This window comes from Cervus elaphus, chromosome 9 (genome assembly GCF_910594005.1).
Source record: "Cervus elaphus chromosome 9, mCerEla1.1, whole genome shotgun sequence".
Taxonomy (NCBI): domain Eukaryota; kingdom Metazoa; phylum Chordata; class Mammalia; order Artiodactyla; family Cervidae; genus Cervus; species Cervus elaphus.
This window is the reverse complement of record NC_057823.1, coordinates 6647276-6664125: the sequence shown is the minus strand read 5'-3', so window position 1 is coordinate 6664125 and position 16850 is coordinate 6647276. Positions and strand designations below refer to the sequence as shown.

The 16850-nt window shown below is 57.0% G+C and overlaps 1 protein-coding gene across 1 annotated transcript in view; it reads left to right on the top strand.

The window, feature by feature from the left end:
- OBSCN (obscurin, cytoskeletal calmodulin and titin-interacting RhoGEF) overlaps nt 1–16850 on the top strand; it is a 226880-nt gene that overhangs the window by 147560 nt on the left and 62470 nt on the right. Inside the window, exons 28-47 of the mRNA XM_043910748.1 lie at nt 104–216; nt 326–479; nt 662–823; nt 941–1045; nt 1813–2079; nt 2526–2795; nt 2912–3178; nt 3991–4257; nt 4358–4624; nt 5148–5420; nt 6147–6413; nt 6609–6875; nt 11679–11951; nt 12356–12622; nt 13509–13775; nt 13889–14152; nt 14467–14730; nt 15251–15514; nt 15834–16097; nt 16494–16757. Of these exons, the coding sequence (XP_043766683.1) occupies nt 104–216; nt 326–479; nt 662–823; nt 941–1045; nt 1813–2079; nt 2526–2795; nt 2912–3178; nt 3991–4257; nt 4358–4624; nt 5148–5420; nt 6147–6413; nt 6609–6875; nt 11679–11951; nt 12356–12622; nt 13509–13775; nt 13889–14152; nt 14467–14730; nt 15251–15514; nt 15834–16097; nt 16494–16757 (4806 nt within the window). The remainder of the gene's footprint in view (nt 1–103; nt 217–325; nt 480–661; nt 824–940; nt 1046–1812; nt 2080–2525; nt 2796–2911; nt 3179–3990; nt 4258–4357; nt 4625–5147; nt 5421–6146; nt 6414–6608; nt 6876–11678; nt 11952–12355; nt 12623–13508; nt 13776–13888; nt 14153–14466; nt 14731–15250; nt 15515–15833; nt 16098–16493; nt 16758–16850) is intronic.

Sequence of the window (16850 nt, the reverse complement as noted above, 5' to 3'; positions counted from 1 at the left end):
GGAGGGGACTCCTTCCTGAAACCAGCTGAGTGACTCCAGCCAGTTCAGACCCTGTCCCTGCACAGAGGCCCTGCTTCTCAGCACTTCCCTCCTGTCTTCTCAGAGCTGCCCGTGAAGTTCGTCCGCCCTCTGCAGGACGTGGTGGCCACAGAGAAGGAGAAGGTGGCCCTGGACTGTGAGCTCTCACGCCCCAACGTGGATGTGCGCTGGTTGAAGGTGCCTGCGGACTCCTCTGCCCCCCTCTTGCCTCTCACCAGGGATGGGCAAGTGTCAGACCACTCTGCTGGGCAGTGCCAGCCCTTGACCCGGCCTCATCCCTTCACAGGACAGTGTGGAGCTGCGGGCAAGCAAGACCATGGGCATGGTGGCCCAGGGGGCCTGCAGGAGTCTCGTCATTTACCGATGTGAGCTTGGAGACCAGGGCGTGTACGTGTGCGATGCCCATGATGCTCAGAGCTCGGCCTCCCTGAAGGTGCAAGGTGAGGGCTGGGTGGGTGGCTGCAAGGACCTCCTGGCCCCTACTGCGTCCCCCAGCAAGTGCTTGGCCCTCTGGTTCTGCCCTTGTGCCCAGCCTGTATCCCGTCAGCAAGCTGGGCCGGGGGTGGTGGTCAGATAGGAGGTCTGTGCCTCGGGGTGTAGCAGGGTCTGCTGTGTGCCCCAGGCCGGAACGTCCAGATCGTGAGGCCTCTGGAGGATGTGGAAGTGGTGGAGAAAGAGGGCGCCACCTTCTCCTGTGAGGTCTCCCACGATGAGGTGCCTGCGCAGTGGTTCTGGGAGGACAGTAAGCTCCGGCCCAGTGACAACGTGAGGATCCGCCAGGAAGGTGAGACGGGAGCAGTGGGGGGGCCAGCAGGGGTTCTCCCCACTTCCTGCCCCCAGGCCATCCCTCCCCGTCCCCGGGCCAGCCTGCCTTTTAGTGCTGAGTGGGCTTTGTCCCCAGGAAGGACATACATTCTCATCTATCGGAGGGTCCTGGTGGAAGATGCAGGGGAAATCAAGTTTGTAGCGGGAAATGCAGAATCGCGAGCCCAGCTCCGAGTCAAAGGTAATGGGAGCCCCGGACAAGGCATGGGCTGGACAGGGTCTGTGTGAACAAGCACACATGCTGAGTCTTACGGGGCTGGAATGCCCGCTGTCTTTGTCCTGGGGTCCCTCCTGGAATGAGGTTAGAAATGACCCCGGAGGAGGGGAAGGGGTGTTCCCTCCTCAGCAGGAAGAAAGTGGAGTAGGGGAGGCAGTCTTGGGGTCTCCTTCTTTGTTTAAAATGTCATTACCAGTAAATTGTCCCTCCTGGGACCTCAGCAAATGCTGGAGAGAAAGGCCCCTGCAGGAGGTGAGCATAGCAGCCTTTTCTGGTGACCTTGGTGACAGTCGGGGTGATGGGGGGCAGGAGGGGGAAGGGGCCTGGGAGCAGGCTGGGGTAGGGGCCCGCGCTGCTGGGATATACATGGTGAGGACAGGGTGTAGTGGACCCAGGGGCGTGCCGGGTGAGAGCGAGGCCGTGTGGTGAGGGGATGGATGGGGTGTCGGGTGGGGCGGGCACGCACGTGCCGAGGGCCCACTGGACGGTAGCGGGTGTGGGGGTGTGCACTCTGTCCTCGTGGTCGGAGGTGAGCGGCGCGTCCCAGGCCAGCCTGAGGGTGAGACTCTGCCTCGCCGCCTGCTGGCTCTGGCGGGCGGGTCGCCTGGGCTCTTTTCGGCCTGAGCGTGGGGTCCCAGTTTGGCTGGTGGGAAGGTGCACAGCCAGAGCACCGCGTCCTGGGGTTCAGGCTCGCTGTGCGCCCACTCTGACCCCGCGGGGTGGACCCCCAGAGTTGCCCGTGTCCATCCTTCGCCCACTGCGGGATAAGATTGCGATGGAGAAGCACCGCGGCGTGCTTGAATGCCAGATGTCCAGGGCCAGTGCCCAGGTGCGGTGGTTCAAGGGCGGCGTGGAGCTGCATCCCGGGGCCAAGTACGAGATGGTCAGCGACGGCCTCTACCGCAAGCTGGTCATCAACACCGTCCAGCCCGAGGACGAGGACACCTACACGTGCGATGCCGGCGACGTGAAGACCAGTGCACACTTCTTCGTAGAAGGTTTGGGCAGGGCCGGGTGGAAGCTGTTCCTTTTTTCCCCAGGAGAGGGTTTGTGGCCTGTGGCACTTGGAGGCTTGAGCTTCCCAGATGGCGCTAGTGGTAAAGAACCCACCTGCCAATGCAGGAGACGTAAGAGACCTGGGTTCGATCCCTGGGTGGGGAAGATCCCCCGGAGGAGGGCAGGGCAACCCACTCCAGTATTCCTGCCTGGAGAATCCCATCGATGGAGGAGCCTGGCGGGCTACAGTCCATAGGGTTGCACAGAGCTGGACACAGCTAAAGCGACTGAGCATCCAGCTCTGAGGAGGGCCTCGGGGTGCTCCTGGGAGGATGTGAGTGTGTCTGAGAGGGTTTGTTCCCAGGAGCAGACCCTGCAGAGGTGGGGGGTGCGGGGCGGCTCATGACCTTCCCATAGGACTGCCCCGCTGACTGGCCCTCATCCACAGAGCAGTCCATTGTGATCGTGCGGGGCCTGCAGGATGTGACGGTGATGGAGCCGGCGCCTGCCTGGTTCGAGTGTGAAACCTCCATCCCCTCGGTGCGGCCCCCCAAGTGGCTGCTGGGAAAGACGGTGCTGCAGGCGGGGGCTGACGTGGGGATAGAGCAGGAGGGCACGGTGCACCGGCTGACTCTGCGGCGCACCTACTCCACCATGACGGGACCGGTGTACTTCACCATCGGCAAGTCACGCTCCACCGCCTCCTTGGTGGTCTCCGGTGAGAGGGCCCTGCCCGACGGCTCGGCGGAGGGTGGACAGGGCCTGGGCGGGCAGGGCTTCCGGCCTCATGGTCTGGCCCACTTTATGCCTGCTTCCCTCTTTGCTCCGCCACAGACATTCCCGTGGTGCTCACACGGCCCCTGGAGCCCAAGGTGGGGCGGGAGATGCAGTCCGTCATCCTGTCCTGTGACTTCAAGCCTCCCCCCAAGGCTGTGCAGTGGTACAAGGAGGAGACACCCCTGGCACCGTCCAGCAAGTTCAAGATGAGGCTGGAGGGCCACATGGCAGAGCTGCGTGTCCTGCGGCTCACCCCTGAGGACGCCGGTGTCTACCGGTGCCAGGCTGGCAGTGCCCAGAGCAGCGCGGAGGTCACTGTGGAAGGTAGAGAGGGGACGTGGGCCCCAGAGGGTCTCTGGGAGGTCACTGTGGAAGGCAGAGAGGGGGCGTGGGCCCCAGAGGGTCTCTGGGAGGTCACTGTGGAAGGCAGAGAGGGGGCGTGGGCCCCAGAGGGTCTCTGGGAGGTCACTATGGAAGGCAGAAAGGGGGCGTGGGCCCCAAAGGGTCTCTGGGAGGTCACTGTGGAAGGCAGAGAGGGGGCATGGGCCCCAGAGGGTCTCTAGGAGGTCACTGTGGAAGGCAGAGGGGGCGTGGGCCCCAGAGGGTCTCTGGGAGGTCACTGTGGAAGGCAGAGAGGGGGCGTGGGCCCCAGAGGGTCTCTAAGAGGTCACTGTGGAAGGCAGAGAGGGGGCGTGGGCCCCAGAGGGTCTCTAGGAGGTCACTGTGGAAGGCAGAGAGAGAGGAGGTGTGGGCCCCAGAGGGCCTCTGGGAGGTCACTGTGGAAGGCAGAGAGGGGGCGTGGGCCCCGGAGGGTGTCTGGGAGGTCATTGTGGAAGGCAGAGAGAGAGGGGGCATGGGCCCCAGAGGGTCTCTGGGAGGTCACTGTGGAAGGTAGAGAGCGAGGGGGCGTGGACCCCAGAGGGTGTCTAGGAGGTCACTGTGGAAGGCAGAGAGACGTGGGGCATGGGCCCCAGAGGGTCTCTGGGAGGTCTCTGTGGAAAGTTGAGAGGGGGCGTGGGCCCCAGAGGGTCTCTGGGAGGTCACTGTGGAAGGTAGAGCAGGGCCATGGACCCCAGAGGGTCTCTAGAGGAGGCAGCGGCAGCGGTCAGGCTGAAGCTGCCTCATGCTCCCGGCAGAACGGAAGGTGACGGTGACACAGCCGCTGGAGGACGTGGAGGTGCTGGAGGAGGGCCGTGCCTGCTTCTCCTGCGAGCTGTCCCACGAGGATGAAGAAGTGGACTGGTTGCTCAATGGGACGCCACTGTATAACGACAGCTTCCACGAGATCACCCACGAGGGCCGCCGCCACACGCTGGTGCTGAAGCGGGTCCGGCAGGCTGACAGGGGCACCGTGAGCATCTCCTCCCCCAAGGTTGCAGCCTCCGCCCACCTGGCGGTCAGAGGTGAGGTGGCTGTGTGTGGCCCGTGGGGACCCTTGGGACCCTTGCCCAGAGGGCCAGAGGTGGCAGGTGGTCCCCTGAGACGCCCACGCTCTTCCTGCAGGGAAGCCGGTGGTGTTCCTGAAGGCATTGGACGATGTGTCTGCAGAGGAGCGGGGCACACTGACCTTGCAGTGTGAGGTGTCTGATCAGCACGCCCACGTGGTGTGGCGTAAGGACGGCGTGGAGTTGGGCCCCAGTGACAAGTATGACTTCCTGCACACGGCGGGCACGCGAGGCCTCGTGGTGCACGGCCTGACTCGGGATGATGCCGGCCTATACACCTGCGACGTGGGCACTGATGAGACCCGTGCTCGTGTCAGCGTGCATGGTGCGTGCGGCGGCCAGCTGCAGATGGTGGGGTGTGGCTCCGGGGTCAGCGTGCGTGGTGCGTGCGGGGCCAGCTGCAGACGGTGGGGCGTGGCTCCGGGGTCAGCGTGCGTGGTGCGTGCGGCAGCCAGCTGCAGACGGTGGGGCGTGGCTCCGGGGTCAGCATGCGTGGTGCGTGCGGGGCCAGCTGCAGACGGTGGGGCGTGGCTCCGGGGTCAGCGTGCGTGGTGCGTGCGGCAGCCAGCTGCAGACGGTGGGGCGTGGCTCCGGGTTCTGGTTGCCACTCACAGCTGTCAGCCATCTGACTGCCAGGGTGTGGACAGCAGGAGGCCAAGAGGACACTTGCTGAGAGAGGCAGCAGGCCTCCTGGGAGTGGGGTTAGAGAAGGGGGTATGCATGTCATCCAGAGGTGTGCCCCCTCCTGGGGTCTGGCCTGAGGCTGCTATCAGCTTGGTGGCACCTGTCTCATGGGGCAGGCCTCCTTGGGCCCAGCTGGCATGACAGCTGTCTCCCGTGGCCTGCAGAGCTGCACGTGGGCATCACCAAGAGGCTGAAGACGGTGGAGGTGCTGGAGGGCGAGAGCTGCAGCTTCGAGTGCATCCTGTCCCATGAGGACACTGGCGGTGTGGCTGAGTGGACAGTGAGCGGGAGAACAGTGGGCAGCTCTGGCCGCTTCTGTGCCACGCGCCAGGGCCGCAAGTACACTCTAGCTGTCCGAGATGCCGTGCCAAGTGACGCTGGGGAGGTGGTCTTCTCTGTGCGGGGCCTCACCTCCAAGGCCTCACTCATCGTCAAAGGTGGGTGAATGCTGGCAGCGGGGACTGACTGGCTTGGGCAGGTCAAGGGGCTGTGTCCAGGGGCTGTTTTGGGAGCTCCTGAGCCTGGGCTTTCCCCAGGAAGCCTGGAGGCAGGGTCCTGGGCTTGGAAGCTGCAAGGATGTGTGTCTGTATGTCTAGGGACTGTCTCCCCAGCCCCTGCTGAGCACCTCGAGGTATCTGTTGGAGTACTGGGGTGTTCTGGTCATCCAGACGTGTGTGGACGACCAGGATTACCCTTTAGGATGAGGTTCTGGAGCCTTTGGGCAGGAGCAGGTTTTGTAATCCTCAGCCCGTGGTTCAACTGCTGTGGTAGCTCCCAGGGTGCATGGCTCATGTTGGTAGTGAAATTGCCATTGAAATTTATAAGCTGTTACTTCCAGCATAAATACTTGGTGCCAAGGGGTAAAGCTCAGCCCATGGCCATGCTTGGAGTTCCAGAGCTTTGAACAGTGGTGAGAACCTAAGATTCTGTGGTCTAACAGCTCTCTTTCCCAGGGTCCTCCCCTATCATTCCAGAGCTCTGAGGTCCCTAGGCCTGAGGTTCCAGAGTTAGAAGTTTTAGAGTTGTAGGTTCTGTGGTCTCAGCCTCCAGAGCTTGAAAGCTCTTGAATGCTTGCCCTGTCTTAACCCCAGGCGTGGCTAGGGCCATGGTCATGGGTGGAGCTACGGCCAGGCCTTATCAGGCACCATGTCTGTTCTTTTCAGAGAGGTCAGTTGACATTATGAAGCCACTGGAAGACCAGCAGGCCACGCTGGGTGAGGATGTGGTGCTGAGGTGTGAGCTGTCACGGGAAGGGACCCCAGTGCACTGGCTGAAGGATGGGAAGGCCATCCGCAAGAGTCAGAAGTACGACCTGCTCACCGAAGGCACTCGGGCCTCGCTGGTCATCCATGCAGTCTCACTCAAAGACTCAGGCAAATACACATGTGAGACGGAGTCTTCCAAAAGCACAGCCAGTCTCCAAGTGAAAGGTAAACCCCATGAGCGCCTGGGGCTGCCCCAGGTAGGAAGGGAGAGGCACCCAGCAGAGAAGGGACTCGTCCAGGTCCCTGAGGGTCTGGGGTGGGCCTGGAGAACCACGAGTGATGGGAATGATTTCCCATCCTGAGGGCCTGCATGGCGTCTGCATCGGCCTCACCCTCCCGTTCATTCCTGCCCCTCACCAGAAAAGGCAAACCGGTTCACGGAGCCGTTGGCTGACCTGCATGTGGAGGAGAAGGGCACAGCCACATTCACCTGCAAGACAGAGCACCCTGCTGGCTCGGTGACCTGGCGCAAGGGCCTCACGGAGCTGCGGGCCTCGGGGAAGCACGCGCCCAGCCAGGAGGGCCTGACCTTGCGGCTCACCATCAGCGCCCTGGAGAAGGCAGACAGTGACACCTACACCTGCGACATTGGCCAGGCCCAGTCCCAGGCTCGGCTGCTGGTGAAAGGTTAGGCTCGGGCACTCTGCTGTTGCTCGCGTTTGCCCACTAGATTTCAAGGCCTGTGGCGTGCTCAGCTGTAAGCGTTGTTTAAAGTAGATTTGGAGGTGGGCAGAGATCAGAGCTCTGCCTGGCCCTGGATTAACTCAGCCTTGGTTTCCCCATTTCCAAGGAGGGTTGCCCTGGGCGGTCTTGTTGCTGGGCCTTGTGTCAATGAGTTGGCACCCCTGTTTGTGCATTTGTTTGCCGGGTGAATGTTTCTGGAGCCCTCCAGCATGTGTCCACGCCTGGGCTGTGCACGTACTTACACGTGAATGTACCTCCTCTACTCCTGTGCAGAGTCACTGGCTCAGCAAGGTCTTACGGTTTGAACATCGGTTTTCCCCTGGCCAGCAGGACGAGGGTTGTCATTCTCCTGCTACACTGCTAAACACACTGGGGCTTCACTGGGGCTTGTTGGCTGCTCCAGGGTTGCAGGGCAATTAGGTGTCAGGGCCGGGTTGACCCTAGCCCTGCTGATCCCAGGGCTGGCATCAGGGTGAAGTCAGCTGTAGGTCCTTCCTGGGATCTGTCCATAGAAAATAACAAAGAAGCCCCACCCTTGATCTCTTCCTCTTTTTCAGTGAAATACAGTGAATCCACTGAGCTCAGTGAAAACATTTCATTAGTGCAGTGGAAGCACAGCTGTCTAATCTAAAGTGAATGTTAATACTTAAAAAAGGCCATTCAAGCAAGTGTCCAGACTTCCCTGGTGGTCCAGTGGTTGAGAATCTGCCTTGCCATGCAGGGAATATGGGTTCAATCCCTGCTCGGGGAACTAAGATCCCACATGCCTTGGAGCAGCTAAGTCTGCATGCCACAATTACTGAAGCCCCCATGCTAAGACCTAATGCAGCTAAATAGATGGTAAATAAATAAATGTATGTGTTATAAAAGTGGAGTTTCCCTAGTAGCTCAGTCTATAAAGAATCTGCCTGCCATGCAGGATACCTGGGTTTGATCCCTGGGTTGGGGAGGTGCCCTTGAGAGGGAAATGGCAACCCATTCCAGTGTCCTCGCTTGGAAAGTCCCATGGACAGAGAAGCCTGGCAGGCTGCAGTCCTTGGGGTCACAAAGAGCAGGGCACGACTGAGCGACTAACACACAATTATAAAAGTGAGTGTACCATAATAACAACATACAGTCTTTGGACAAATTCAGAACACACAGGCTTGTGCCAGGCTAACGCTTCCTGCCAAAGCCTTTTCCTTGTGTCAGTTCATGAATCACAACTGACACACAAAGATGATGAGATTGGTGCCTATCTCCTTTTGAATAAATCACTCTCCTGATGTGCCATCTGATGTTGTCAACGTGCTGCGCTCAATGTGCCAGCAAATTTGGGAAACTCAGCAGTGGGAACAGGACTGGAAAAGGTCAGTTTTCATTCCAATCCCAAAGAAGAGCAATGCCAAAGAATGTTCAGACTACTATACAGTTACACTCATTTCACACTGGGCTCCCCTGGTGGAGACCTGGGTTTGATCCCTGGGTCACAAAGATCCCCTGGAGGAGGGCATGGCAACCCACTCCAGTACTCTTGCCTGGAGAATCCCCATGGACAGAGCAGCCTGGCGGGATGCAGTCCACGGGGTTGCACAGAGTCAGACACGACTGAGCGACTAAGCAGCAGCAGCATAAGGTTCTGCTCAAAGTCCTTGGAGCCAGGCTTCAGCAGCACGTGGACCGAGAACTTCCAGATGACAAGCTGCACGGGAACCAGAGATCAAATTGCCAACATTCGCTGAATCATAGAGAAAGCAAGAAAATTACAGAGGAACATCTACTTCTGCTTCATTGACTACGCTAACGCCTTTGCCTGTGTGGATCACAACAAACTGTGGAAAATTCTGAAAGAGATGGGAATACCAGACCACCATACTTGTCTCCTGAGAAACCTGTATACGGGTCAAGAAGCTGCAGTTAAAACCAGACATGGAACAAGGAACTGGTTCAAAATTGGGAAAGGAGTGCATTGTATATGGTCATCCTGCTTATTTAACTTATATGCAGAGTACATCATGTGAAATGCCAGGCTGGATGAAACACAAGCTGGAATCAAGATTGCTGGGAGAAATATCAATAAGCTCAGATATGCAGATTGTACAACTCTAATGGCAGAAAGGGAAGAGGAGCTAAAGAGTCTCTTGATAAGGGTGAAGGAGGAGTTTGAAAACTCTGGCTTAAAATTCAACATTAAAAACTAGAATCATGGCATCTGGTCCCATCACTTCATGGCAGATAGAAGGGGAAAAAGTGACAGATTTTCTTTTCTTGTGCTGCAAAATCACTGTGGACGGTGACTGCAGCCATGAAATTAAAAGACGCTTGCTCCTTGGAAGGAAGCTATGACAAACCTAGACAGCATATTAAAAAGCAGAGACATCACTTTGCTGCCAAAGTCCATACAGTGAAAGCTATGTTTTTTCCAGTAGTCATGTACAGATGTGATAGTTGGACCATTAAGATGGCTGAGTGTTGAAGAATGGATGCTTTCGAATTGTGCTGAAGAAGGCTCTTGAGAGTCGCTTGGACTGCAGGAAGATCAAATCAATCAATCCTAAAGGAAATCAACTCTCAATATTCATTGGAAGGACTGATGCTGAAGCCAAAGCTCTAGTATTTGGCCACTTAATGTGAAGAGCCGACTCATTGGAAACGACCCTGATGCTGAGAAAGATTGAAGGCTTAAGGAGAAGGGGGTGGCAGAAGATGAAATGGTTAGATAGCATCACTGACTCAATGGACGTGAATTTGAGCAAACTCAGGAAGACGGTGGAGGACGGAGGAGCCTGGTGTGCTGCAGTCCATGGGGTCACAAAGAGTCAAACACACTTAGGGACTGAACAACAACAAGAACAGATATGCCATCTATGCTTTCTGGTATGCAATAGCTTCAAGACACCTGTGAATGCAGAAGGAATCTGGCAGCCAGTCAGTATTTATGACTTCTTCAGCTTTCACCATACCTAGTTCAGTTCAGTTCAGTCGCTCAGTCGTGTCCGACTCTTTGTGACCCCATGAGTCGCAGCACGCCAGGCCTCCCTGTCCATCACAAACTCCCAGAGTTTACTCAAACTCATGCCCATCAAGTTGGTGATGCCATCCAGCCTTCTCATCCTCTGTCGTCCCCTTCTCCTCCTGCCCCCAATCCCTCCCAGCATCAGGGTCTTTTCCAATGAGTCAACTCTTCGCATGAGGTGGCCAAAGTACTGGAGTTTCAGCTTCAGCATCAGTCCTTCCAATGAACACCCAGGGCTGATCTCCTTTAGGATGGACTGGTTGGATCTCCTTGCAGTCCAAGGGACTCTCAAGAGTCTTCTCCAACATCACAGTTCAAAAGCATCATTTTTCGGTGCTCAGCTTTCTTCACAGTCCAACTCTCACATCCATACATGACCACTGGAAAAACCATAACCTTGACCAGACGGACCTTTGTTGGCAAAGTAATGTCTCTGCTTTTTAATATGCTATCTAGGTTGGTCATAACTTTCCTTCCAAGGAGTAACCGTCTTTTAATTTCATGGCTGCAATCACCATCTGCGGTGATTTTGGAACCCAAAAAAATAAAGTCTGACACTGTTTCCACTGTCTCCCCATCTGTTTCCCATGAGGTGATGGGACCAGATGCCATGATCTTAGTTTTCTGAATGTTGAGCTTTAAGCCAACTTTTTCACTCTCCTCTTTCACTTTCATCAAGAGGCTTTTTAGTTCCTCTTCACTCTCTGCCATAAGGGTGGTGTCATCTGCATATCTGAGGTTATTGATATTTCTCCTGGCAATCTTGATTCCAGCTTGTGCTTCATCCAGCCCAGCGTTTCTCATGATGTACTCTGCATATAAGTTAAATAAGCAGGGTGACGATATACAGCCTTGACATACTCATTTTCCTATTTGGAATCAGTCTGTTGTTCCATGTCCACTTCTAACTGTTGCTTCCTGACCTGCGTACAGGTTCCTCAAGAGGCAGGTCAGGTGGTCTGGTATTCCCATCTCTTTCAGAATTTTCCACAATTTATTGTGATCCACACAGTCCAAGGCTTTGGCGTAGTAAATAAAGCAGAAAAAGATGTTTTTCTGGAACTCTCTTGCTTTTTCGATGATCCAGCAGATATTGGCAACTTGATCTCTGGTTCCCCTGCCTTTTCTAAAACCAGCTTGAACATCTGGAAGTTCTCGGTTCACGTATTGATGAAGCCTGGCTTGGAGAATTTTGAGCATTACTTTACTAGTTTGTGAGATGAGTGCAATTGTGGTAGTTTGAGCATTCTTTGGGATTGCCTTTCTTATGTATTGGAATGAAAACTGCCCTTTTCCAGTCTTGTGGCCACTGCTGAGTTTTCCAAATTTGCTCGCATAACCTAAGACAGCAGCAAAAACAAATTTTTTTTCTAGAAATTCATGTTAGTCCTCCAAGTCATTCAATTTAAATGTTATCATAGCCACATTCTCTTTTCTTCCCCCACACTTCTGTTAATACAGAACTGAATGGCATTGGGTAATTTCTGTGACAGGGACAATGGATGGAGCACAGCTTGGGGAGGGGCCATGCTGTGGGTCAGCCTGGGTGCTCTGCAGAAAGACCCGAGAGGTGGATTGAGGGCTCACTGGTGGGCCTGGACCGTTCAGCTCAGACCCACTTAATGTTTTCTGTTAGAGGCATTTGCTCGCTCCCTGCTGAGCGCCCGCCCCAGATCAGGCCTTGGGGAGCACCCTGTTTCCCTTGGCAGCTGTCCAGGGGGCCCCTGACGTGCCCGTCTGTGTCTCTGCAGGCCAGAAAGTGCTCATCACAGAGGACCTGGAGGATGTGGAGGTGCAGGAGGGCTCCTCGGCCACCTTCTGCTGCCGCATCTCCCCTGCCGACTACAGGCCTGTCCACTGGTTCTTGGACAAGACACCCCTGTCTGCCAATGAACTCAATGAGATCGAGGCCCAGCCCGGTGGCTACCACGTGCTCACCCTGCGGCAGCTGGCGCTCAAGGACTCGGGCACGGTCCATTTTGAGGCAGGCGACCAGCGAACCTCAGCTGCCTTGCAGGTCACAGGTAGGTTGCGGGCCCAGCGCCCAGTGCATGGTGGGGGCCAGTCCATATGGCTGAGCATGCAACTTCAAGGCAGTGGCTTGGCCATCTCCTGGGTGAGGCCCTGGGGCTCACAGAGACGGAAGGCACCATAGGCTTCTCTTGGGCTGGAGCCTTGGATCCCAGGGCTGAGTGGTGCTGTTTGAAGACATGTTGTTGTACATGGCATGCAGAGGTGAACCCAAGGTCAGTGTGGGGGCGGGGCCACATAGAGCCTGTCCTGTTCTCCCAGCAGTCCTGTCTGCAGCCCAGAATGGGGGTGTGGGGGCAGGTGGGCACTGACCAGGAGTGTTGCTGGTGTGTAGCAAGACCAGGGGCTGCTCCTGCAGGAGCCCCCAACAGTCTTACGCATCCCTCTCTGTCTGCAGAGAAGCCAAGTGCTTTCTCCCAGGGGCTCACGGATGCCACAGTCACAGAGGGGGAGGATCTCACCCTGGTCTGCGAGACTTCTGCCTCAGACAGCCCTGTGTGCTGGACCAAGGATGGGAAGCCTCTGCGGCCATCGGCCCGGTGCCAGCTGACCTATGAGGGCCGCCGGGCCCAGCTGGTCATCACTGAGACCACCCTGCAGGACAGCGGGCGCTACAAGTGTGAGACTGCGGGCGCCTGGAGCAGTTCCATTGTCAGGGTCCATGGTAAGCCCCGGGAGAGTGGTGCTGGGTGGCCTCCAGCCACACTCCTGACACTCTCGCCATGCTCAGGGCCAGGGCGACTCCAGGACGCTCTCTGTCCTCTTCATGTGTGGGTGCAGGGTGTCCTAAGGCTCCTTCTGTCCCCCTGTTCGTTGATCTCACTCTGCCCGCTGGCTGCCCTGTCTCTGGGTTTCTTCTGCTCCTGAAAGCCTCTCTCAGCCTCTCCTGGTCTTCTGACCAGCAGTCTTTTTTTTTTTTAACTTCACTGCTGACTATCTGTGTGCTTACATTGCCATGTCTCCCTTCTCTTGGCTTGGCTCATCTCCATCTCAGTTGGCTTGGCCTGGCTACCAAATGCCACAGACTGGGTGGCTTAAATACAGACATTTATTGTCTCCTAGGTTTGGAGACCAGAAGTCTGAGATCAAGGTGTTGTAGGCCTGGTTTCCCTTAAGGCCTCTCTCCTGGGCTTATAGATGGCCATCTTTTCCCTGTGTCTTCACCTGGTCATCCCTCTGTGTGTATCTGTGTGCTAGTTTCCATTTCTTGTAAGGACACCAATAATATGGGAGTAAGACCCATTCTACTGACCTAATTTAACTCAATCATCTCTTTCAAGACCCCTATCTCCAAATATGGCTGCATTCTTTGGTCCTGAGGGTTCGGGCTCCAGCAGGTGAATTGGGGGATTAAATGTCACCCATAACACCCCACCCTCCTCTGCTTCGTGCCATTTGGCTCACCCTCCTGGATAGGCAGAGGTCTCGAGGTCCCCATCCCTAGTCCCCTATGCAGACAGTGAGGTGGGCCTGCCTGCCTCTGCTGGTTGCTGCCCTCCACCACCCTCAGCCATGTGGGCTATACTGACTGAGCTCATGACTGTCCACAGCTCGGCCAGTGCAGTTCCGAGAGGGTCTGAAGGATGTGGAGGTGCTGGAGGGGGGTGCTGCCACCCTGCGCTGCGTGCTGTCATCCGTGGTCAGGCCTGTGGAGTGGCGGCGTGGGGATGAGCTTCTGCAGCCTGGAGGCAAGTACAGCTTGCGACAGGACGGGACCGTGCTGGAGCTGGTGGTCCGAGACCTGCGGCCTCAGGACAGCGGGCAGTACTTCTGCAGTTTTGGGGACCAGATGACATCGGCCAGGCTCACCGTAAAGGGTAAGCATCTTCAGCCACTCTGCCCTTGTGACACCACGCAGTCCCACCCCACCCCTTTCATCCTTTGTGGGAGGATGAAGGTGATGTGCTGTGTCCATTGGACCTTGTTGCAGCTCTGCCTGCTGAGTTCATAGGAAGACTGAGAAGCAAGGAGGTCGTGGAAGGGACCACGGCCACATTCCGCTGTGAGCTCAGCAAGGAAGCTCCCGTGGAGTGGAGGAAGGGGCCCGAGACCCTCAGAGCCGGGGACAGAGTGAGCCTGAGGCAGGACGGGGCCGTGTGTGAGCTGGAGATGCATGACCTGACCGTGGAGGATGCTGGAGAATATTCATGTGTGTGCGGGCAGGAGAAGACCTCAGCCACGCTCACCGTAAGGGGTAAAAATCACGTGTGGCCAGGAGGAGCTGTGCTTTGGTGTCCATTACTGACTTCGTGTCATCTCCGTGCCCTCATCCCACCTTCCCTCCTCGTCTCAGCATCACCCTCTTCCCGTAACTCCCCAGAACTCCTTCTGCCTTCCCGGGCTGTTGTGTGAACCACGAGAACCAGCCTCTGAGCTGCGTTCCAGCTCTCGTGTCCCTGCAGGTTCTGTCCTGTGTCCTGTGGGAGCGTCTGTCTTCTTCTGTGTCTTGTCATGCCTTGCCTTCAGAGTTCTCCCAAGACTCTGATATTCATGTTTCTCTGTCCTCAGCTTTGCCTGCTGAGTTCACAAGAAGACTGAGAGGCAAGGAGGCCACAGAAGGGGCCACAGTCACCCTGCACTGTGAGCTGAGCAAGGCGGCCCCCGTGGAGTGGAGGAAGGGGTCTGAGACCCTCAGAGCCGGGGACCGAGTGAGCCTGAAGCAGGAGGGAGCTGTGTGTGAGCTGGAGATCCATGACCTTGTGGTGGAGGATGCTGGGGAGTATTTGTGTGTGTGTGGGCAGGAGAAAACCTCAGCCACCCTCACCATCAGGGGTAAGGACCATGTGTGGCAAAGCAGAGTTTTGGTGTCCAGTTATTAACTTCATGGCATCTCCCTGCACTCGTCCCACCTTCCCTCCTCATCTCAGTCTTAGCCTCTTCCCATGACATTCCTCCCTCCTTCCTGGCACGTGCAAGAACCGTGAGAAACACGCCTCGAGCTGCTTCCCACCCCTTGTGTCACTGAAGGTTCTGTCCTGCATCCTGTTGGGGTCTGCATCTTTCACTCCATCCTGTCCCGTCCTGTCCCCCAGGGAGCTCTGGAGAATTGGGCGTTCTCCACACCTTCTAACCTCTCCTGCCCTGCCCACCAGATTCACAGGCATGAGGCCTGAGGGGTCTGCGGACGGGGTCACGGGCACGCCGAACAGACTGGGCTGAGGGGGCCGTGGTCCAGCGTGTGCACCTGGGACACCCAGCCTGTGGCCTGTGTCTTCTCTGTGATGTCCAGGACTTATCTCATCAGTGGGTTCAAAGAGCATTATAGTGTTTGTGTCTTTTTGCCCATCTCCAGCCCTGCCTGCCAAGTTCACAAAAGGTCTGAAGAAGGAAGAGACCACAGAAGGGGCCACAGCCAAGCTGTGCTGTGAGCTGAGCAAGGCAGCCCCTGTGGAGTGGAGGAAGGGGCCCAATAGCCTCAGAGCTGGAAACAGAGTGAGCCTGAGGCAGGAGGGAGCCGTGTGTGAGCTGGAGATCCGTGAGCTGACCGTGGAGGATGCTGGGGAGTACTTGTGCATGTGCGGGCAGGAGAAAACCTCAGCCACGCTCACCGTCAGGGGTAAAGACCATTCGTGACCACATGGACTGGCGTTTGGTGTCTGCCCGTCCTCTCTGCTCCCAGTTCCCCATCCTGCCCTGCTCTCCCTCTGTCCTGCTCCCTTTCCTCCCATAGTTACCTCGTCTCCCTGCCGTGTTCCCGTCTGTTCTGCGGCACATGTGCAGGTTGGACCTTTTAAAGTCAGTCACGGTGTGTGTCCACCGCCAGCAGGTGGGCCCCGTCCAGCTGGGGTTTGTGTCTTCTCTGCACTGTCCACATCCTGCTGCTTCTGTGCGTTCAGAGAGTGTGATCATGTTTGTGTCTGTCTGCCCATCTCCAGCCCTGCCTGCCAAGTTCACAAAGGGTCTGAGGAAGGAGGAGGCTGTGGAAGGGGCCACAGCCAAGCTGCACTGTGAGCTGAGCAAGGCGGCCCCCGTGGAGTGGAGGAAGGGGCCCAAGACCCTCAGAGCCGGGGACAGAGTGAGCCTGAGGCAGGAGGGAGCCGTGTGTGAGCTGGAGATCTGTGACCTGATCGTGGAGGATGCTGGAGAATACTCATGTGTGTGTGGGCAGGAGAAGACCTCAGCCACGCTCACCGTCAGGGGTAAAGACCGTGTGTGGCCAAGCAGAGCTGTGCTTTGTTGTCCAGTTACTGACTTCACGGCGTCCTTCTGTATTCAGTCCATGCTCCCTCCCCGTGTCAATGCCGCCTGTTTCCAGAAGACTGTGGAATCTCTTTCACCTTCCTGTGCTGATGTGTGAACCAGAAGAAGCCGGCATTTAACCCACTTCCCACCATTTGTGTCACCACTGACACTGTTCTGTTGTTGTGTCCGAGTCTGAGTCCTTTCCTCCATCCGTGGTCCAGCGTGTGCTCCTGGGACACCCAGCCTGTGGCCTGTGTCCAGCTGGGTCTTGTGTCTTCTGTGTACCGCCTACTTCCTGCTTCACCTGTGTGTACAGGCCGCCTGAGAGTCTCTGTCTGTCTGCCCATCTCCAGCCTTGCCTGCCAAGTTCATAAAGGGTCTGAGGAAGGAAGAGGCCACAGAAGGGGCCACAGCCAAGCTGCACTGTGAGCTGAGCAAGGCGGGCCCTGTGGAGTGGAGGAAGGGGCCCGAGACCCTCAGAACTGGAGACAGACTGCGGGTGAAGCAGGAGGGAGCCGTGTGTGAGCTGGAGATCCGTGAGCTGACCGTGGAGGATGCTGGGGAGTACTCGTGCGTGTGCGGGCAGGAGAAAACCTCAGCCACACTCACCGTCAGGGGTAAAGACCACGTGCAGCCTGTGGAGCAGAGGCTTCGTGTCTGCGGGCTTTAATGTGTCCTCCAGCTCCACCCTGTCTGTCTGCAGTCTTTCG